Source organism: Corapipo altera, unplaced genomic scaffold, assembly GCF_003945725.1.
Source record: "Corapipo altera isolate COAL_440 unplaced genomic scaffold, ASM394572v1 268, whole genome shotgun sequence".
Taxonomy (NCBI): domain Eukaryota; kingdom Metazoa; phylum Chordata; class Aves; order Passeriformes; family Pipridae; genus Corapipo; species Corapipo altera.
Genome location: NW_020884901.1, coordinates 66488 through 88781, shown reverse-complemented (window position 1 = coordinate 88781; position 22294 = coordinate 66488). Strand labels below are relative to the sequence as shown.

The 22294-nt window shown below is 38.2% G+C and overlaps 1 protein-coding gene across 4 annotated transcripts in view; it reads left to right on the top strand.

Moving 5' to 3' along the window:
• Positions 1-73: 73 nt before the first annotated feature.
• RALGPS1 (Ral GEF with PH domain and SH3 binding motif 1) overlaps positions 74-22294 on the top strand; it is an 81877-nt gene continuing 59656 nt past the window's right edge. Inside the window, exons 1-10 of one of the 4 annotated variants that reach the window (XM_027650340.1) lie at positions 74-235; positions 2446-2562; positions 5408-5508; positions 7373-7485; positions 9252-9359; positions 11200-11250; positions 14211-14294; positions 14769-14858; positions 16309-16401; positions 17478-17604. In XM_027650340.1, the coding sequence (XP_027506141.1) occupies positions 7429-7485; positions 9252-9359; positions 11200-11250; positions 14211-14294; positions 14769-14858; positions 16309-16401; positions 17478-17604 (610 nt within the window). In that variant the 5' untranslated portion in view covers positions 74-235; positions 2446-2562; positions 5408-5508; positions 7373-7428. Of the gene's footprint in view, positions 236-2445; positions 2563-5402; positions 5509-7369; positions 7486-9249; positions 9360-10848; positions 10951-11199; positions 11251-14210; positions 14295-14768; positions 14859-16308; positions 16402-17477; positions 17605-22294 lie in introns of those variants that run through there. The other 3 variants (XM_027650341.1, XM_027650338.1, XM_027650342.1) reach the window with 3 other exon arrangements.

Below are 22294 nucleotides of genomic sequence, written 5' to 3'. Positions count from 1 at the left end.
CCGCGCGGGGCGGCAGTTGGCTGGCGCGCGCGTCAATCCGCGCGCCTCAGCCCCGCCCCGCGGTCCCCGCCGGGCTGGGCCTCGTCCTCGGCGGCGGCGGGAGCGGCACCGGCACCGGCGAGGGCCGGGCTGGCGGGTGCGGTGCTGAGGGCACTTCCCTTCCACCCCCGCCCCGGTGCCGTCCCTGCGCCGAGAGGGCTCCTGGGCGACGCTGGAGGCAGCTGGCCCCGAGCAGGTGAGACACGGACGAGCCCCGCGTGCCCGGCAGGACAGGTGGGACCGGCCGCCGCAGCCCCTCGCCCGCCCGCCCGTCGTCCCCGCTTCGGGCGTGTGCTGCGGGCGCAGCTCTGTGGGGCCGGGCCGGGCCGGGCGCCCACTCTCCGGGGGCGCCGCTTGCAGGAGGCCGGCGGGTGCCGGGCCCCCGAGGGGCGGTGCGAGGCGCAGCCCTATCGCCGCCGGCCGTGCCGGGCCCGGGCCGCCTCCTGCGGGGCGCGGCAGGTGCACGGGCGGAGGACGCCGGGCTCTGGCAGGACCGGGCGGCGCCTCCCACTCTGCGGGTGCCCGCCGTGCTCCGCGGCCTTTCTCGGCAGGCCCTGGACCCCCACCCGCCGGGCGATGACGCTCCAGTGCGGCGCTGCCCGCGCTGCCCGCTGGCGGGGGCTCCGGGGCCGGCCCGGTGCGGTGAGCGGAGCGTGCTCCGTGCGGACACATGGGGCTGGTGCTTCGCGGTGCGAGGCTGGCGGACAGTGGAAACAGCCTTGGTACGGGTGTGGGGGGAGCAGATGGAAACCACTTGGGGTTGGCCACCTCCAGCGGTCTTTAGGAATAAATTTGAAAACTGTTTGTATATCATGTGGATGATACTGTGCAGGTACTGTAGAGAGCCTTGGTTGGCTGAGATCTGTTTTCAGATCACTTCAGGCAGTTTTTGGTCTGGCTCCTGGAGGCTTTGGTCAGTCTGGGGCTTTGGCAGGTAGCAGAGAAGGAACCGTTGCTGAAATTCTCGGTTGTGGAAGTGCATCAGGCCCTTTGTCTGCGGCCTGTTCTTAACCCAACAAAATAGAGCGTATGTAGTCCCTTGTCTTAATGATTATTGAAAAAAATGAAATCTGTGTTGGTCTCTCTAAAATATGAACAGATATTCTTTGCCTCAGAGACCTTATATATGAATGTAGCAATCTGTAGCCTTTTATGTCCAACAGATGCTTTTAAAGTTAGATTTTTTTTCTTATGTTGACCATGCCTCAGTTATTTTTCATATGTGAGTAGGACAGGAAGACTGTAAAGGATAGAACTACACACACTTGTTTGTTTTTTGTATGTTGCCCATCCTGTATGGCGTGGCACCAGTTTGAAGAAATATATTACAAAACTTTTTAAACCAAGTTATTTTATTTATGTTTCTGTTTATGTGCCTTACTTTAGTAAAGGGGTGACATCTCAAAGTTGAGGTGGGCATTAATTATGGGCTTTGTCCTTTACTAAAATGCTACACCATGCAGGATGGACAACATGCATTATGTCCATCATTTTGGTTGAAATACTGAAGTGGATGCTAACCCATTTTTAACTTGTCATTTTGATTCTTTTATGAATTCTTTAATGAACATTTGCTCATGCAGGGAGTACCTACTAGATCAGTTTTGGGTTTGTGAAGAGAATACTGCTCTTCCAGCAAAAGATACCTGCAATTCCGACTAGCATCAAAATAAGCTATTTAAAGTCTGGAAGACATACTCTTTTGATGTGGAGGCTCCCTAACAATAGAAGGAAAATAGAGACTGTGGTAGAGGCAGTAGTAACACCATGTGATCTGCAGTGATTTTTAGCTTTATCAAAGCAACATAGGCTTTAATGGGATTTTCATGTCAGTTTCTGTATGAAAGTAGCTATCCTTGAGATTATTTTCTTCTCATTTGATGGAAAATTTTGGTAAACATCAGGTGTTACGAAAGTTGGTGTAAGGCAAAAGAGGAGAAAAGGGAAGAACTATGCCTAAACATTAGCAAAATAAGTTACCGGAACAGCAACAGATTTGTTGCTGATCATGTTTGATGGTAGAGCTATAACATTATTTGCTAAAGAACTACTGTATTTGGGTTTGTGTTCATTCTGCTTTGTTTAGTTAAGCCTCGAGGAAAATGATGTGAGAATGAGTAGCATTTACCATTCATAAAGCACCTTGAAAGAAGTGAGTAGAACCAATGTGCAGCTCATGTTGGCTTGGACCTTGTGTTGATTGACAGAGTGAGGGAGTGACATATTTGGAGTATATTTAGTTATGAAATTCATAATATGTTACTCTTCCCTCTGTGATGTATTATTTTCTTTTGTTTGGGAGTTTGTCACATACCAGTGAAACTAGAATGCACTAGAGTGCCCAGTTTGAGAAGAACTGAGTTGTAAAGCAAATGTCACTGTAATCCTGTTTCCTGTTATTTACAGGAATGTCATGCTTTTAAACAAGAGATAAACCTGCTGAATAGCCAGAGCTAGACCCAGCAAAGGACTAATGGAGGTGTGCACCAAAATGGGTTGAGTGCACAGCTGCCTTATTCCACTGTAAGTATGCAACTGTATTTGAAGTTACGGCTATTTCTATATTTTCACTTACATTTGATACCAGGTTGCAGAGATTACTGTCTGTCAGTTCTCTTCTGATAGAGAACTTAGGATAATTTTCTTTTCCTGTAACTGTTTCATGAAGATTACCTTAACGTATAACTTCCCTAAACATATATCTTGGCCTTCTAACCTATGCAAGTTTGTCAACTTATGAAGGGTGGTGACTGTTGAGGGAGGACGTGGCTGGAGAGAGTGCTGCAGCTCTTGTCTTGATATGGATCAAGATGGTATTGGGTTCTTCACTTGGGGGAGGTTTATTATATATTATTTGTTTTTTCTTGAGGACATGTATTGCTTTTGTAGTTACTGTTAACACAGAAATATTTTTCACTTTGTTTCCTTTGACATGCAGAAGTGCTTTCCCCCTCTTTGTGTTCATGTTCCATTATCCCCAATATAGGGCTTTATGTACTAAATTATGAATTTTATTTCCCTTAAATTTTCATTATTCATCATTAACTATAGTAACAAGTTTCTCAGAAAAGAATGTGTATGAAAAAATGTGCATGCTAAATTGTCCATGGTGTATTTTATCTATAGGTGGTACTGTTACCTAAAGCATAATGAACTATATTAGGGACTTTCAGGTGAAGTGGATACTGAAAATACACAAGAGTGTTTTCCTAGGAGGATCTTTAAAAAGACATCACATTTATATGACTACTCTTCTGTAGCCTGATTGCTTTTTTCTTAATAACCTGTTAGTAGAAAATTATTATCTAAATTCAGGCATTTTTCATGTTGTACAAGATGTCCATCAAGGTCTAATGTTGAATTACTTCAAAAGGACTTTTAGAAATTAAAAGAGCTTTTTTTCTATAAAGCATTATGAGGGTTTACACAGCTCCACTGTCCAGTCCCAGATCTGTGTTTGTGCATGAAGCATATGTGGTGAAAGGGCTCTGATGGCAGACAGAAGATTTTGAAATCCTTTTGAATTTACTTTTTTTTCTGGTTTTAATATTAAAATGATGATACTAAACAAAAGAAACAGTGTGAGGGGGGAAATGGTATGTAATATCTAGGTATGGAGAACAAGCAGTGCGTGGTTTTAGATACTCTGAAGCTAATTGCCTTTTGGTCTTTATTACCAATAAAACAAAAAGGTTGGACTTCTCCCCAGCCTGCCCCTAAAAGCCTCTGGGCAGAAGCTGGAGGTGATGTAGCTGGTGATACAAGTTTCACATCAGCAGCTGATTGCAAGCACAGAGGCAGAAATATAACCCTGTTATTGTTTGATTCTGTTTTCATAATAGAGTCCTTTTCTCTTTTAGTATGGTAGCTGTGCTAGCACATTGCCATTTGTACTCTACCCCTACAGCATCTGAGTATGACTTTGTTTGTCGTTCATCAAGGAAAGAAAGGTTGTAATGGTGAACATCTGGAGGAACAGTTTAGGAGTGAAGAAAGAGGAAAATGAATGCAATGATGAAAAACAATTCAGAACTGAAAATGAGCTCTCTGTGGTCTGTTGTAAATGTGTCCTTAGGCTGGGCATTGCCAATGAAGTGCAGTAGTACATTGTTGGTCTTGCAGAAGGCAGACGCTTTTGGTATTCTTCATTCCCTCATCTTGATGGATGACAGCTAATCTTCCTGATACCAAATACTGGAAGACATATCCTCTGAGGAGCAGCAGAGGGCTTTATGATGGTCTAGTTTGGAGAAAAGGAGCTTGAGTAGCAACCTCATTGCTCTCCTCAGCTTCCTGAGAGGGGATGTGGAGAGGGAGGTGCTGATCTCTTCTGCCTGGGATCCAGGGACAGACCATAAGGGAATGGTTCAAAGCTGCACCAGGGGGGGTTCAGACTGAATCTCAGTAAGCATTTCTCTGCTTGAGAGAGGGGTCACACCCTGGAACAGGCTTCCCGGAGAGGTGGTTGGTGCTCCATGCCTGTCAGTGTTTAAGAACCTTTAGCGATGCCCTTAATAACATGCTTTTGGTCATCCCTGAAGCAGTTAGGCAGTAAGACTAGATGATCCATTGTACATCCCTTCCAACTGGAACTCTATTCTGCTCTAAATTTATTTAAAAAAAAAATAAAAGCAAACCCAACTGGTAACTTTCGTTGATTCTAACCAAATTTATCCATGCCCAGGCAGGGACCCAGTGCTCTTTAATTATGTTCACTGAACCAGTTGTCCAACTAATTTAAGCTTAAGAAAGAGCAGTTATATTTTGGTAGAATACTGAAGTATTTTTTCCTAAAAGGATGCTGCAGCTCTCAGTTCATGACTCAGTGCTGTTAGGAAAACCATAACCAACTAATGAAAATAGTAAGTAAATGGGGTTTGAAATCAGCTAAGCCAGTTAATTGTGGAGTCCAGAAGGGCTGAACTAGGGCTGATGAGAAGGCTGTCTAGCTCAATATTGTTTCCTTCAATAAGAAAATCAATAAGAACAACGATCATCAGTGGTTGCTGACGTGGTTCTTCTTGTATTTGCTGAGAGGAGTGTGAACAGTCAATAACTTCCCCAGATTGCTCTGCTAGCATTCAGAAATTAGGCCATAGAGACTTTGGCCTGAGGTGGTATCTGTGCTTAAGAGTCTCAGTGACTTTCTTGTGAGTTGGGTAACTAGTACTGAGAATGAACTTATGGGTACTTGAATTGCTTTACATGCATATTACTAACAGCAATGTGAAATCTGCATTTTTGCTTTCAGGGAGTGGCACTTCTGTGGCATAGATAACAGAATTTGACAAATGCTGGTAAAATAATGGCTATAGGGATTACTTCTGTGCTTGATTTTGATGGTGTTTTTGGTTTTTTTCCAGTTTAGTTGTTCTTGCACTGTCTTCAGTTTTGCTTCAGAGTGCGCTGCATATCTAAATGGGTTTGTTAAGTTGGCAAAGAACAGACAACCTCTGGTGGTATGTATGTTTGCATCCTGATTTATCCACTTTGTTTCTGGCAGACTGTGAATGAGATCTTCTGCAATGTGCGTGTGAACCCTCTGTGCAAACAGATAGGGTGTTTTCTTTGTTTTGATTTTTAGCACTGTTTGTGTAATGCATAGTTTTAATTATTAACCTGAGCAAGTTAAAAGAAATTGTAAGAATTAAAAGCTATGAAAAGAAGTTATATATCATTTCACTAACTTTTTACTTTTTATTGCCAACATATTGGACCTTTGATAATTTTCAGAATTTCAGAAATTTTTTAAATCTTTTTGGAGGGAAATATTGCAAGTGTGGGGGAGCATTGTTTTTAATATCTTTATGTTGTCTGACAGCTTCTTATTACAGTAGGCTTAGTATTAGCTCCCGTGTTACTCTGTGTGCAGAGTGATACTTTCTGCGATAGCAGGTGTGGAAATACTTCAAATGACTAGGTGGATTTGACATAAAAGGATAATTGCTCTCTCTGACTTTCCTCAAGGCAGCAAAGCAAATGAGTGTGTATAGAAGTATTTTTTTCATAGATGTAGATCTTGGAGAAACCTCTACACATAGGAAAAAGCAGTGCATTTTTAATGCTTGTGTTATATTTGAGACATTTAGGGGGAAAAATCTATTTTGATGCTTTCTAGAATGAAAGTTTCTAGCCTTGCAAGCTTTATTGTATGTGCTGAACGTTGAAAGGCAAAAGTACATTGGTGCTTTTGGTTTCAGATATTATAGCACTTCTGTCTCATTTGGATATAATGAACATTAAAATTTGGAGTAAAACTGAATTTAGACAGTATGCAAGTTCACATATGGGATTTTTCTTCCCCTTTTTGGAGCATTTTGGAGCCCCCATACACTGGAAAGCCTAGTCAAAAAGGCGGGGAAGGAGGACATAAGTATATTTTTGTGGCCCTGATGTAAATGCCACATATTAAAGAAATTACATCTACAAAATTGCTTTCCACTTCAGTATCTCTAAGGACTATTAACAGGAGCAACTCCAGACCTAGAAATACTTTGCAGTCTGTTAGCACTCAAAATATGAGTTAATTTTATCAGGACACAAGATAAAGGAAGTTGCTTCTTGACTTGTCTAACAGGAGATTTTGGCATTCTTTGAAGCACAATTACTGCCTTGTTTCATGTGAGACAGTGGAGAGAATTGTTTTTTGTCTTTGTAGGGTTGAGAAGTGAAGACCTCATCCTTCTAAAGAGGGTAAATAAGAGGTTCTTTTTATTCTCAGCTGCTTGCGTTTCCAGCATTTTCCTGTTGGTGTAATCAGTGCTGTGGGAAGGAGCAAGGATGCAGAGGGACATGCAGCAGTATCCCTAGTTGCATATTTGAGCAACTACAGATTTTGCTGACAGAGTCTATGTGCAGGAGTCAGTGGCAGTGGTGGCCGTGGAACTTGTCTGTGTGTGCCCTAGGGAATGATGAAACCACCCTGCTGTTTGTTTGCTCATTGTAAAGAGAACCAGAGCTTGATCTGACTCGGTGGTTGTGTAAGCAGTTCTTGGTAGCCTACAGTTTCTGGATGGCAGGGACTTCATATATAACCTAATTCAACGTAAATGATAAATAATATTCTGTTTTCCCCATAATTATTGAGTTGAGTGGAAGTAGGGATAAGGACTTGGCGTGACTTTAGTGATATTTGGTTGTACTTGTTTACAGTTTGGTACCTGGAAAAGAAAAGAGAATCTGTCTCCTGAGATAATCTTGTTTCATAAGTTCTTTACTCTGAGAAAGAAAAATGAAATCTCCTTTATGGATGGGGTTTTTTTGTGCGTGTGTGTGTGGTGTGATGTTTTTATAAATTTTATTTATTTCCCCAAATACATTTGCTTTGCAGGAATTTCTGTTTTCAACCAGTGCTGGCTGAGCTGAAACTTCCTGTGTCTTGGGGAGAGCATGTATAAAAGGAATGACTTCATGGCCAATGTGATGGTCACCTCTGCCACTCCAGAGGTACAGTTCCTTGGATTTTATTAGCTCCTATATCAAAATGTGCAATCGGATATGTCTGTCACGTATTGGCCTCATAAGCCACCAGCGTGCCTGTAGCAAATGTGGATAGTGCCTTCCCAAATCTTCGTTCGCGAAGCCCAGCCATGATGATGATGATGATGATGATATCAAAATGGAAATTTTGGCTTTTTTCAGCTTTCGCAGAAGCCCTTTCCACTGCTAGTCAAATGCCACACCGTTCATAAGGAAAAGGACTGGCATGACAGCAGAGTCATTTTAGAACACTCCGTGGTTCTTAGTGTTCACAGACACTTTTTTTTGTTGTTGTTGATGATGATTTCTCATTTTGATTAGTTTTAAATAGCATTTTTGACCTGTTATTTTGTAACTTAGAGCAGCCGTTTATTATTTTTCAGTTAAGAGCAACATAATGTACCATCAAAATTGAGCCAGAAATATGCAATTGCATTTTATCTTTTTTTTTTTTCAATTTACTAGTCTGCTAATAAAAAAGTGCTCTAAGATTTTGTTCACGTTAACCTTTTGTATCCTTTGCAGACCATGCAGCTTTTTTGTGCTGCTTCCAGAAACTGCCTCATTCTGTGTTGAGCTGCAGCACACAGCTCCATGAGAGACAAGGGAGCACTGCTTGGGAACTACTGCCCCACTGAGCTTTTCTGGTTTTTCACTTTCATCTAATATTATGATGAAATATTATAAATCAACTACAGTAAAGCTTGCCCAGTAAAGCACACATTTTAAATGTGGGATTGGTGGTACTTTTTTCCAGCTTTAAGATGGAGACTTATACTGCATATGTATTCCAGAGTTGGGTGCACCATGGATTTATAAAGGAGCATATTCATAATGCATTATATATTTTTTTCTTTTCCTTTTCCGGACTTAGTCAAATCTTGTGAAGGCCCTTTTCAGTTTTTCATTGCCAGTTTTGGGGGTTTTTTTTCCACATTTAAATAAATAAAATGAAAATCCATAGTCTGCAACAAGTCTACACTGTTTTCCAGGTTGTTGAATATATAATAAACATCACTTATCTATGCATAATTCTCTGCTGATTAACATATTTCTAGTTCTTGTAACAACTATCTTGTAACTAATTTTTTATCATTGCAAGGACAGTCTATGCTAGGGCTTAATGGCTTTGGAGTGACGAACCACGTGAAAAATCTTTGGAAGTCTAGCAAGACTGTATTAATCTTGATCCTTTACCCACACATCTGTCAATACTGAGGCAGTGCTGCTCTTTCTGAATGCTGACTTCGCACTTTCATGATAGAGCATACCTATCTGCCTTTCTACTAATACCCCTTTATTCTCTTCCTGGGTTTGACCAGCACAAATGTCAGGCTTCCTAATCAGTAGTTTCCCAGTTAAATTTCAGGATGTGTCAATTTTTCCCTTGTTTATAATGTTATGGATAGAGTAGCTTGACTTGGATCTACCCACTCTTTACGTTACGTATTTAATTTAAATATTAAGCTCTTTTATTTAGTTCGTGATTTTAAAAGTGGTTTACTAAAGCTGGAAATTTTGTAGAGCTAAAATTGTATGTCACTAAAGTCTGCAGAAGAAAGTCAGAAACATTAGTGAACAGTGCTAAACTAAATTTTATAATCTGGTGTCTGAAACTTTTTGAATTTCATACATTTTGTTGTCATTACTTAGTATTTTTACACATATTTATTTTCTGAATTTGAGATGCAATTCATCATTCTGCAGATAAGCCTACTATTTTTTCTTTGTAGGGTAGTAGCAGCTCAGATTCTCTGGAAGGGCGAAGTTCAGATTATGCCAATAAAAGCTACGATGCAGTTGTATTTGATGTGTTGAAAGTAACTCCTGAGGAGTTTGCTGTAAGTAGAAATGTTATTTTTGCATTTAAGCTTGTATAACATTCAAGGCTTGCAGGGTACAAAAAAAAAATCTGTAAAACCTTTCTGCTTAAAAAAAATATTTTTAAATGAACTTCCAGTGTTCTTGAGAGCAAATTTCTGATTATATCAACTTCCACAAAATAAACATGTCTTGGCATTTAATTACTTGGTACTGACCTGACACAGCATATTTGTTTTCCTGTGTGAAGCCATTTGAATTTTTACTAGTGTTTTAAAAATCCTAGCATAGGTTTAAAGATGTTACATATAGAATCATAGAATCCTAAAGGTTGGAAAAGACCTGCAAGATCATCAAGTCCAACCTTTGACCTAATACCACCACACCCACTAAACACAGTCTGGTTCAGGTTTTTTTTAACTGAAACCACAAATACTCATCTTTTCTGCTGAAAAATTAGTTTCTCAGAAAAATCAGTTTCTTAAAAGCAAAAAAGAAGCTTGTAGAGAGGAAAAAATTGGCATTCCTTAATAGCAGTTTTTCAATGCTAAACCGAAAATAGAACTGCAGTTTTGGCAAACATTCAGTGCAATTCTTGTCCCTTGCCCCTTGTTTTTAATTTACATGTTAACTTGCTGGAGAGCAGGAAGGAGTGAGGATAAAAGCTACTGTACATAGTTGAATGTTTTCATTAACATTCTAAGCATCAAAATGATGTTTTGTTATTTGGCAAAAGTTCCTATATCACCTGTTTGCCAAAAAAAAGTCTTGGAGATAGGCCTACCTTATTCCTATAAGTTTGTCGCTTTGAAACAGATTTGTGTGGGTCTTTTTGAACACTAATACACACTACACAGATGAGAGCTGTTGTTAGGTAAAATTATAAAAATACTTCAATGGCAAATCTGCATCAACTCAGTTAAAAATCATTCCTGTTCATCCAAGTTCAGATGATTCATGGCCATGGACTGCCTTCAGAAATTAACAGAGCCACAATTAGACAGGACTGTAAAATTATATGAAGATAGATATGTCTGATTTCATCACAATATGAATATTAAGTCCAAAGGCAGCCCAGAACATAGAGTGTAGTCCTACATTTGTGGTTAACCTGGAAATGTATCTATAAAGTGATCGAGTCAAGGTAAGGTTGCTCGTAACTTCAGGCTCATCAGTTTTCTGTTCCAGCTGCTGTTGGTTTGAGATGGAAGCTTGTTGATGAGGGTCTTGATATAGTGCTACACTTTAAAAACATACCTGTATGTAGCCACACCCCCTTATATCATTGTAACATATTTTCTAACTCTTAATTCCAAACTTCTGTAAGCTGCTTTTTTCTCTCCAGTCCCATTTGCCAGCTGTAGCCATGAGCAAAACAAAGACCCTACCAACCTGCAGAGAAACCAGAAATTTAACTGTGTGTCTTTGGGACTGAAAATCTCTGTATGATTCCCTTAAAGCCTATTCCAGTCATAACTAATTAACACATAATAATTTATTGCCTTTCAGCCCAGTGAATGTCAAATGTATGCTGTTCTCTGTGTGAAATAGTTCTTCCTGCCGTTACTGTCCAGACTCTTTATTACATAAGAGGAAGACTCTCAAGCACAGGTTTGTCCCCTTAGACTGGCACAGGTACTGAAATTCTTCGGCGGGGGACAACCAGAGTGTAACATGGTGCCTCTCAGGATGGGGTGTTTGTGCTTGTGTATCAACCTGAAGCAAGGGGGCCAAACTCAGGCTGGTCAGTTCTGGTCTGCGAGGAACATGCGGATGGTTCATAGTTATTGAAGGGCAGATGGAAATATGTCATTGTTAGCTCTTCATATTACATGATTTAAAATTCTGTCTTTATTTCAGAGTCAGATAACATTGATGGATATGCCAGTATTTAAAGCTATACAGCCTGAGGTAGGTTTTCTTAAACCGTCTGCTTACATCTTTGGAAATCACTGCCTGAGGAAATGTAACCATTTAAATAATGCTTTTTTTATTCAAAAATGCTCACTGTCTTGCACTGCACTAATATTCTTCTAGGCTTATTGCTTGTTAGCACTGTGAATCTGTAACCCAGCCTGAGTTACTTTGATTTGTTGCTTGTTGCCAAAGGAGATGACTGTCTTCTGGAAGTCTTCCTGTCCTGCTTTGTGTTGAGTGTTTGAGTGTTTCTTCAGGATAAATTTATCGAACATAAAAATTCTTTACTCTCCCTTCTGGTGCTGTTTTTCAATGCACATCTGATTTCAGAGTTTGACTCATGCCTCTGACCATAACCTGTATTTTAGGCTGCATCAGGCACTTGGTAAGCTTTTTAATTTGTACAGTCATGTTTAAGATTCAATTCTGAGGGAGTAAATCAGCCCAAGCCCTTAAAAGTTAATGTGTTAGTGTCCTTTAAGTTTTTAATGTTTTAAGAAAGCAACTTGAGGCCTGTTGAGGAAAAGCGATGAAAGTTAACATAGGCATTTGAAAATTAGAAATAAGAACTTCAGAAATGAATAAAGGCAGTTATCAGAATATGATAAATTTGCATAAAAATGTTATCTCGGTATTTTGATTAAATAAATATATTTACTGCAGAAGGTACAAAAATCACACAATTCCTCCTTCAGGTGCTTCAGTATAAGAACATATCCTTAGATCCATTATGGCTTCTTGTCTTCCTTAGGTGGAATATCATGAATATATAAAGGACAACTCCACCCCTCCCTTCTGTCAGTGGAACTGAATTTCTGACAACATCAGTAGGGGCAGTCAAGTCTAGGAGGTTCTTAGTAGAAGCTCAATCCATCCAATTTGATCACCAACAAAACAAGTTGTCCTATATTTACGATCGTTCAGAGAGATTACCAGCCCTCTATTTTGAGAAAGTATAGGAAAGAAAATAAAACTTTGTCTATCTGATGTCTGTCCTTCCTGTCAGATAAATTAATCTTTTTTTTTTTTTGTCCTTCCCCCTGAAAAAACACCAAGACAGTTTTGTTGCTGAAAACACTTGGATGCTTCTGAAATTACATGTGTTCTCCAGGCAGCTGGGGAGACTTCTTTCCTGCAGGGAAAAAAATGGCAAATGAACAATGTGATAAGAAACCATCAGTACCCATAGAAAAATCTGCTAACACAAACCTACCAATATTTACAAACTGATACATAGATATTTTTTTGTGAAGAAATTTTGTTAAGAAAAATATCAGTTAAAATAAAACAGATGGATTTTTTTTGTTGTAACTACCTCTGCCAAAAGTAGAGCCAGTGTCATACTCTGAGGAGATGAATGAACAAAAAAATAAAATACAAAACTATAGATACTGATATTTAAAGTGAATTTTGCATTTGCTTTAGTTGCTATGAAACATCTTTGCCATATATTTTTATATGAAAACAAAATACCAATTCGCTGTTCTTCTTTTCCTTTGTCATTGCTTTGTTTTGACTTTTGGAAATGAAATTTCCTGAAATGCTACTCTGGCAGATAGATGTAACTTAGTGAGGAGTTATCAGAAAAAACCTAACGTATTTTCAGCTCCTTCTAGAATTCGCGTTTGTGAATAAGTAGCAGTTGCCATAAACTGTTAGTTTTTTAATTGTGCTTTCTGACTTTCACTTTATTGGAATTACCAATATTATTTGTTTGCCAAAAATAAACAACTGCTTCTATCCTGAAATTCTGCTAACTGTAGGACTAGGTTTTAAAGCAAGAAATAGTTTGTGTATTTGTCATCAACCTCCATTTTGCTATTAGGTAAATTATTAGACTAAGAAGGTTAACATTTTCTGGTTGAAACTTACGGTTTTATTCTTTTAACATGGGCCTATGCATAGATGGAAATACTTACAATTTTAGAGTTCTAGTTGCCAAGTCTTATCTAAAAACACACAAACATCCTTTAAACCTGGCACTTTCTGGGGTTTTATCCTGCTTTTTGACAGCTATTACTAAAAAACACATCTACACGTTACTGTGCAAAGTTCAGTAAGAGGATGTCTGGCTAACAATTCTTTGTCCTCCAGCAGAAATAACTACCCATACATTCTCGATTTCTGTGTAACTTAATTTAGAGTTTTTTCCAAGTCCTGAAGTTTGCAATCTCCACAAATTTCAGGGTTTTCTTGCACACTTGATGGGAAAGTTTCTTGTGACTGCGTGCATTGAGGAAACTGCCAGCATTCTTCCATACAAAAAAAAGGGATGAAGTGTGCTTCTAGAACACAATATATTTCAGCAGTATAAAAAAAATTCAGGAGGGGTATGTGGGATCATTTATCAACCTTCCTGTCCAGTCCAAATTTGAAACCTCATCAAGTGATTTTGCCATGCACAGGATTTTCCATTGTTGCTTACTAGCCCTCTGGCAACTGCTTAATATCCTTAGGTTACTGACCTCTTTGACTTCTCTGATGAAAGTAAATTTTGCTGTCCCTCGTAGAGTGTCTCAGATTCTTTTTCTACATAAACATACAATTTCCAGTCTCATAAGACCAGACATGGACTGATCATGTGTAGAATCTGTAATCTTGTCAGATGTAAATTGGCGTTTTTATGTGCAAAAGGTTTAAGTGCTGGAGATTGGGATTCAAAATATGTTTGGAACTGGAAGTGCTTTTCCTGATGCTCACACAGGCACATGCAGACCTCTGGATCTCTAGTGTATGTTTATCATCATGTGCGAAGTGCTTTTCAGAGGTAGAATTCTCTTTGGCTGACTCTGCCTTTTCATGTAAAGGCTTCCAAAGTTAGTAGTACACATTTGGAAAGTTGAACAATATTTTGATTGAAACTGAATTTGTGGTTCTAAGAAGAATGATTTAGAACTGGTGTTAAGGAGGACTCATTTCTGGTTTTTAAGGCAATTTTTAAATGTGTTTCCTAGGAACTAGCCAGCTGTGGATGGAATAAGAAAGAAAAACATATCCTCGCTCCAAATATTGTTGCCTTTACTAGGAGGTTTAACCAGGTAAATAATTTGATTACTGTCATGAACAGGTACTGTTTGGCAGTTGTCTTTGAGTCTGAACACAACTATTATTGTGAATTAAGACTATCTTTCCAAATGAGGATTAAGATTTTTAAATGACAGTTCTTGTTTTCAATTGCTTTGCCCACATTTTCATGTTTTTCCTCTAGACCATTTGTTCATAATGTATTTTGCTATTGTGTCATGGTACAACATTAGCAATTCTGTTCCTTTTTTTCTGTGTTTCACTTGCTCTTTCAGTTATCTTGGTGTTGCCTCACTTCTCTACCTACCTCTTATACCCAGTGGTAAAACTTTGGGGCAGTTGCAATGATACAGATGAGAATTCATGGGATAAGAACTCTTTTCTTTCCTTACCCTGTTTTCTCCCTGGAGCATCTTGAAAGTTTGCAAATATTTCATCTTATAAAGTCCACTTTATTGTAAATAAATTTATATGTGTTTACTTTATAGGTCAGTTTTTGGGTTGTACGAGAAATATTAACAGCACAGACCTTAAAAATAAGGGCAGAAATATTGAGCCATTTTGTGAAAATAGCTAAAGTAAGTGCAACATTCTTATACTATCGTTCAAACTCTTAATTGCTTTTTGTTTGTTTCTGCACTACCCCTGTGAACCATTCTTGGATTGCAGAGGTAATGTTCTGTTTTGGTATGTCTGCTACGTTGCACCACTTGAATAGGATAAGGGTGTGACAACTGTTCTTTTCTACTTGATTAGATGAAACTACCCAGTTCAGTGTGACTCACCTTGGACCTCTGCATACCAAGTTTAAAAGTGGTTTGGCTTGTTGATGGTCAACTGTTTGTTGCTAATGTCAAATGTGGTTGTAAACTGTTCTGGTTTTTGTCTCCCACCATTTTCAAAGTTTTATGAAAAGAAATTTCTTGCTTCTAAAGCAGCTGTTTTGAGACTTGTATTCCTACTTGTAATGTGTACTTGCTGGTATAAAGTACTGCTGATAAAGCTCTGTTATTGTAGTGACTTCAAGCACTACATTTTACTCTTGAAGTTTTATAAAAAGTTTTATACAAAACTTTTTTGTATTGTGAATATTTCCAATCAGTTTACTTAGTATTTTTGTGCTTATAGAAGAAAATTTGTCTGCATGAGTTCCTGGTACAAATGCGTAGTCCAAGTACTAGGACAATGGTCAACTTGGAGGTCCTGGGTTGTTCTTAGAAATAAGAGTTACAGTGTTTGTTTGGGGGATTTTTCTCCTGCAAAAAGGGGAACACTGCCCTCTTTTTTTCTCTTTGCTTTTTTCCCTTTCCTTCTTTTCCCTTAATAAAGTCCAGATCTTCCTCAAATGCTTTTGGGCAATGAATAAGTGGATCACTCAAGGATGAACTCAGCTTCTTTTTAAGATTTACAAAGAAGCTCCATGACAGCAATTCTCATTTTTTTATTTTACTGGAACTATGTTGTAGCAAGCATTATCATTTGAGACAGCTTTATTCCCAAGTATTGTCTACTGGAGACCAACATGTTTTGAGTAATTGTCAACACAGAGTAAATATAAAGTACATTGAAGTGAGGTGAATTTTTCCTGTGAAAGAGATTACAGAATCAAGCATTGTTTTAATTCTGAGAGGGTCATCAGCATCTTTGGTGGATGTTTTTGGCTTGATTAAATTTTAATTTCTCCAGTTATACCAATTTGCAAGAACCATATGTCAAATAATTTTTTCCTATTTTCTGTTCCTGGAGGAACAGCCTTAGAAAATAACAAATTCAAGTCAAATACAGTTTATATTCTCACAACTGAAATGCCTGTTGTATCATTGGATATATTTGGAAAATGGGCAACTTTTAAGGTGGTCTTAAGAATTTTGCACATGACAGCGTTGGATAATATCGTCGTCTGTAGTCATTGATGGAAATGTTATATTTTATTAATGAAAAAAATCATGGCTTATTAATGCAACTTTGAGATTAATTAATTTTGTGTCCCTTTTTGATGTGCTAAAAGCTATTATTCTCTTTTTTCAGAAGCTTCTAGAACTGAATAACCTTCATTCTCTGATGTCCGTGGTGTCAGCACTGCAAAGCGCACCCATCTTCAGGCTGACCAAAACCTGGGCTGTAAGTGTTGCCTTGACTATTGTCCTTTCTGTTGGAAGATAAACAGGGAAATTTGCTCCCATCAAGTGTGTGACTGATTTGACTTAGACCTAAAGAGGTGTGAGGCTCTTTGTAGGCACAGTAGTTCAAAAATAAAATATGTTGCAGAGTCAGGGCCTCAAGGAATTCTCAGTGCTGATTTAAAGAAAACAGCACAATTATCCCGAAATATTTTCATTCGTCTCCTTTTTGTTATTTTTTTATTAAGAGCTAGTAGTACAAGCTAAGTAGTACAAGAACTGTAATTTTCCAGAGGAAGAGTTTATGAAGGAATGTGCTATGGAGCAGCTGTCTACTATCAGAAAGGACACATGCAAGAAACCAGTGTATAGTGCCATAATTCTCCACTCACTCTGACTCACCTGGGTTCTAAAACCATCTTAAAAATATTGCTGGGGTTTCTTAAACCAGCTGAAACAGGGAATGTGTTTTTATAGCTACAGTTGCCTATTTCATGTTTACTTTTCAGTCTTCTGTCACTAGGATTTTTGCATTACTGTATGTTTTTCTGGTTTTCTGTAGCAAGTCTAGCAATAGAAAATGTAGATTTAATATCAAAATGGTTTACTTTCTTTATACTTTCTTCCAAAACTTGGCTTTTAATAAGACACTGTTGAAATGGCACAATTTACATTTATTTAGAGCATTTTCCATTGTTGTTTGTACTTTGAAATTTAGAGGATTTTAGCAGTTCTGATGAATTATGAGAACATTGGTGACTGTATAATAAATACTTTTTCTCCAAAAATGTAATATTGCTGATCTTATTCAAAACTGATGTAGTGATATGGGAATCCTTGACAAAGTATTCAGAAATAATGGTCATATTTGTTCATAGCTTAAGACTTGTGCTGAATTGCTTCTTTTTTTCTTAACAGGTAGCACATTTTCAAACATTATGCTGGTTTGAGTGATGATAATGAATTTAGTCTTAAATTTACTATGCTTTTCTTTGTGTGACTCAGCAAGCTATTGATTGTTGTTGGCTTTGTGGGGATTTGTCTTTTAAAATTTTATGATCTACATGTTCTCTGTAGCTTCTGAATCGTAAAGACAAGACCACCTTTGAGAAGTTGGACTACTTACTGTCTAAGGAAGATAATTACAAGAGGACACGAGAGTACATCAGAAGCTTAAAAATGGTTCCTACAATTCCATATTTAGGTGAGTGTGAACCTTATTTATCTGTAGCCCATTGACAGACAAGTACTAATGACTGACATGTTGTGCACATGAAGAGTACTGTATATAGAAGGAATGGTTCACTCCATTTCCTATTCAGAAAAATGGGGTTAGGTTGAGATTTTTAGGTCATACAAATGTATATGTACTTTTGGAATGAGTATTTCTCTCGGGTGCTGAATAAATACATGTGTAATACAACATAAAGATGTATTAAAAAGAAGACCTGTAGTTAAAATGCTGTCCAGTGTTCATACTGTCTCCTATTCTTTTGTGACATGCACCAAGTAGCCATTTGGTGAACTGTTTTTGTTGTCAATATTTCACCTGGGAATATTTCTGCACGCAGGTCATTGTTAGTGAATGTAGTCCAATATAATGAACTATTTAATGGTTTTACTTGTGATTTAGAATGATGCTAAACTGGAGCTAAAAAGGGTTGATGTTTTTAAATCACTGAACCTGGATAACAAGAGATCAGGAATTCTGCTCAGGCTTCCTGGACCAGAATTGCTGTCTCTATATTAGTGACCCCCAGTGCCTCAATGGATTCCTCGTCATGAACTCTTACACCCTCTCTTTAAACACTTGTAGGCTCCTTGCATGCTCGGCACCCAGCTGGCAGGATTTCCTCAGCTCTGTCCAGTACCACATTCTTTGCTTGAATTGAACATGGTATTTTCTACCTTCACTAGATAAACCCTACCTTGTTTCTTGTGCAACTTGAAGCTACTCCTGACATGATGGACTTCAGTCATTATCTCTGTTGCCTTCCCACTAAATCTTCAGTTAGCTCTCTTCCAAAAGGAGGAGTCCTTGGATTACTTGAGCATCCCTTGTACAGATGCCAGTTGGCATCCTTGACAACCTGCCAAGGCAGTGTTTCAGTCCTGGATCCTTTTTTTAGTGGGAGAGAGTGCACATGGACTGCCTGCAAAATGCAAGGTAGAAACATGGGTTAGATTTATACTGTTACTTCAGAAAGCTTTTTGTGCTCTGCTTAATAATCCCTAACATTCTGTTAGGTCGATGTTTAGTAGCCATCAGGAACTGTTTACTGAAATCCCAAGATTATGCCTTTATTAGCGGTGGTTTGCCCTTTTTATTTTATGTGGAAAGTTAAGACTTTTTCCCCCCTTGTATCTAACGCTGTCTGTAGATCTTTCATTTTCTGTTTTACTGTCCAGGCAGCTTATTTCATAAATCTTTCTGCAGTTCCTCTCAGTCAGACCTTCTCTTTGCTCCCCTGAATTAGTTAATATTATCAGCAGATTTTTGTTCCATTGTTCACTCTCGTTTTCAGGTCACTTGCAAATATGTTGAGCAGCATGAGTCCCAGCACAAATTGCTGCAGATGCTTATCTAAAATATTTCTTATTTAATAAATTTGGCCATCCCTGGTGGCCATACTTAAAAAAAGTGTTGAGAACTTGGTATGAGTTATTGAAACTTCTTAGAAAATAATTTTAGGTTAAAGGACTATTTAGCTTATCAGAATATTCAAAGGGGACTAGTTTCAGTGAGTAAGTATCTTCTTGAGGAAAGCAGCATTACGTATGGAACAGCTTCTTTAGTCTGTTTAAATGAACAAGTAGACTGATAGATCGTGTAAATAGTGAATATAAAACAAGTGAATGAGAGTGACAAAGTCTGAGGATGTACAGTTAATGGGGGTCACATTTCATGCTGAGCCTCTTGTCTCAATGCAAGAAAGTTACTTAGTTATGTTCTCATTCCGTCTATGGCAGCCTGAGATTGTTTGAAATGAGCTGGAGAACGTACTGGGAAGCGAAACATCCATTGAAGTTGTCTAGGTACTCTCTTTTATAGAATTGGCTCATCCCCTTGTGCAAGGAATGTTTTAATACTACCCAGTTATTAGGACATCAAGCCAGTCCTAAATAAAAATTTAAACATATCTGGAATGAATGAGTGTTACAAGCCTAATAAAAGACCTGGGTAATGAAAGTGAAAGAAAAAAATCCATGTTACTGAATTACAAGGTTGAAGCTGAAATTCCTGCTGGTGTCTAGGCAGCCTCCTGGAGACTTTGAATCCTGCTGCATATGTTGTATTTTGGGTTTCGTGCATCAGAGGCCCTCTCCCTGCTGATTGGAAAGACTAAGCAGTGTTGCTGCTCTTGTAAAGTAAGGTTTTCCCTGCATCCTAAGAGGTGCAGTTGAACCTTCATGTAATCAATACAGGAGACAATTACTGGTATGTTTACAACCTCAGGTTGTAATATGAGAGACTAATATATTCCTTACGATGTTTTAAAGTACCATTAAAACATCCAACAGTTGTTTTGTTTCCAGACAGGTCTTCCAAGTTTAAAGAGAGAAAGAAAGAAATCAATCAATCATGAGATTGGCAAGGCTGTAATGTGAACTGTTGGAAGCATTTAGCCACAGTGTGATCTAAGAAAAAAATAGCAGTCGCAGTGTTTTGAAAATTCCTGTGTGTGGTGGCTGCCTACAGCTTTTTCCTGTCTTCACTGCTGGTGATCTTTCAGGTTGTATCTGTATGTTACGGGATAAACAAAGATGGGTATCATCTGTTATAATCTACAGGGTTCACTGAGTTATGGTGTTTTGTTGTGTTGTTTGCTTTTTTTTTTTCCTTGGAATATAACGATGGGGCTAATGCTGAAAATTCTGAATGATAATAGAAGAGTTTCAGGAAAGAACTGTTAGGAAATATGTATACAAGAGAATGACTGGTTGCCTTCTGAAGTAACTTCAATCTTGTGAGAGAGCTTTTTGTCTTCAGTGCTGTGGGTGGATCCCCACTGTTTCATTCCTGATACATAGATAATGTATTAGTTGACAGAATTTTCTTTACTCTTCTGAAAAAGGTAGAGATATTTCAGAAATTCTGAAGAGCAACCTAAGTTTCTAGGAGTTTACTGTTGCAGAACTATTTCTATGGTACTTCTTGAAATTAAGGAGGATTACAGGAGAATCGAAGCTGTTACTCTCCATAGTGCTGCAGTTCTCTCCTATGTAAACTCACCTTTTACTAATGATAGGTGTGTAAGTGTATTGTATATGATTTTTAGACAGCACGGTGTTGTCAGAGATATACTTTTGGGGAGTGATGAAATAAGAATGTAATTGAAACAATTGGAGAAAATGAGGGGAACAGGAAAAACTAAGGCCTTTCATAGTTTATAGTTGTGGCATTGCTATAGTAGAGGGATCTAGTGCAGACAGTTCTGTTGTGTGAATTTAAAAAAAATAAGCATAATGAAATTTTGCAAATCTGTGATTCTGCCAATATACTTGCCAATAACTTCACTGTATAAGTTCCAAATTCCCTATGTTTAATTGTTTTTGATGTGCCAGCCTCTGTGTTTAAAATTATTTTATGCAAATTTTATGTAAAAAATTAAGTTCTGTTCTCAGACATATCTCCAGGTCTTCGTAACCTGACTTCTGTGCATTATCGTTTTTAATTACATGGACGAGTCTCTAGGTAAATCACTCACCTTTTAGGTAGAAAGGTTAAGAAATATGATTATTTTAACAAAAGTCTGTCATCTTGGACAGGGGTTTAAAGCCTGTTTGGTAGAGCACTCTGGCCAGCTCTAGGCCCGTAGGTGTGTTTAATAGTTCTTACCTAAATCTTTTCCAGAGTTCAGTAGCTAAACCAGTAGCAGGTAAACCTTGAATACTGTTGGACAATTTAGGGCTTTTCAGATGACCTACAAAGAGTCCTTCCTTGTTGGGCTATGTGGAAATTCTGTATTTTTCTCAGCTGAAAATTGTTTTGCTTTTGATGTTGCAATATTTAAACACTTAACACACATGAATAGTAGTTGTATATCAGGGCTGATTTAAGTCACGAGGCAGTGATCTGAACTGAAACAGGATGAAATCTGAACATGTCAAAATAACATCTGTTGCTTTATTAAAGAATTACAATATGACGGGTAATCTAATATATTAAAAAACCTACTTTCAGTTATATACAACACATGCTACATCGCACATCATACTGTGGTAAAGAAGGGAGGAGGTAATGAGGGAAAAGTATGCAAGCACACACACATAAACACACAGTAAGTGTTTTACAGGCTTAGTGAAAAATATTGAACTTCTAGAGGCTTTTACTCTGCCTCTTTTATACATTCTTTAACTTTTTTTGCAGTAGTTGCTGTTTTGAACTGGGTGTGTTAACTATCTGTTCTAGAAACCTACCTCAGAAGAATGTTAGAATTATCCCAGTATGTATTTCTTAAGTGTGACTGCCTCTAAATATAGATGAGTAAATCTATTTAATAATTTGACAGTAATATGTTATATTTGTGAAATATGTTAAAAATAACTTCTCTTGGCTACAGATAACTTTTTTTTATATAATTTTCATCTCTAGGCTAAGGATACTAAATAGATTATAAACTGGTATCCATCATTTGCCTGCAAAGTTGGATAGTCCCTTTAATTTATATCTAGCCATTTCTGAGTACAGAGGCTACACAACAGGTAATGACTGAAGTCAGGTACGAAATACTGTGAGTTGTGTATAACATGTTGGCTATATAGCACATAATACTTGTAAATCTGGATTAATTTCCATATGCAAGTAGCTACTTCATTTTGGTAGGAAAAATCATTAGTGTTTTTAATCTAAACGACTTGAATCAGTGGTGAATTCCACTTTGTAGGAGCAG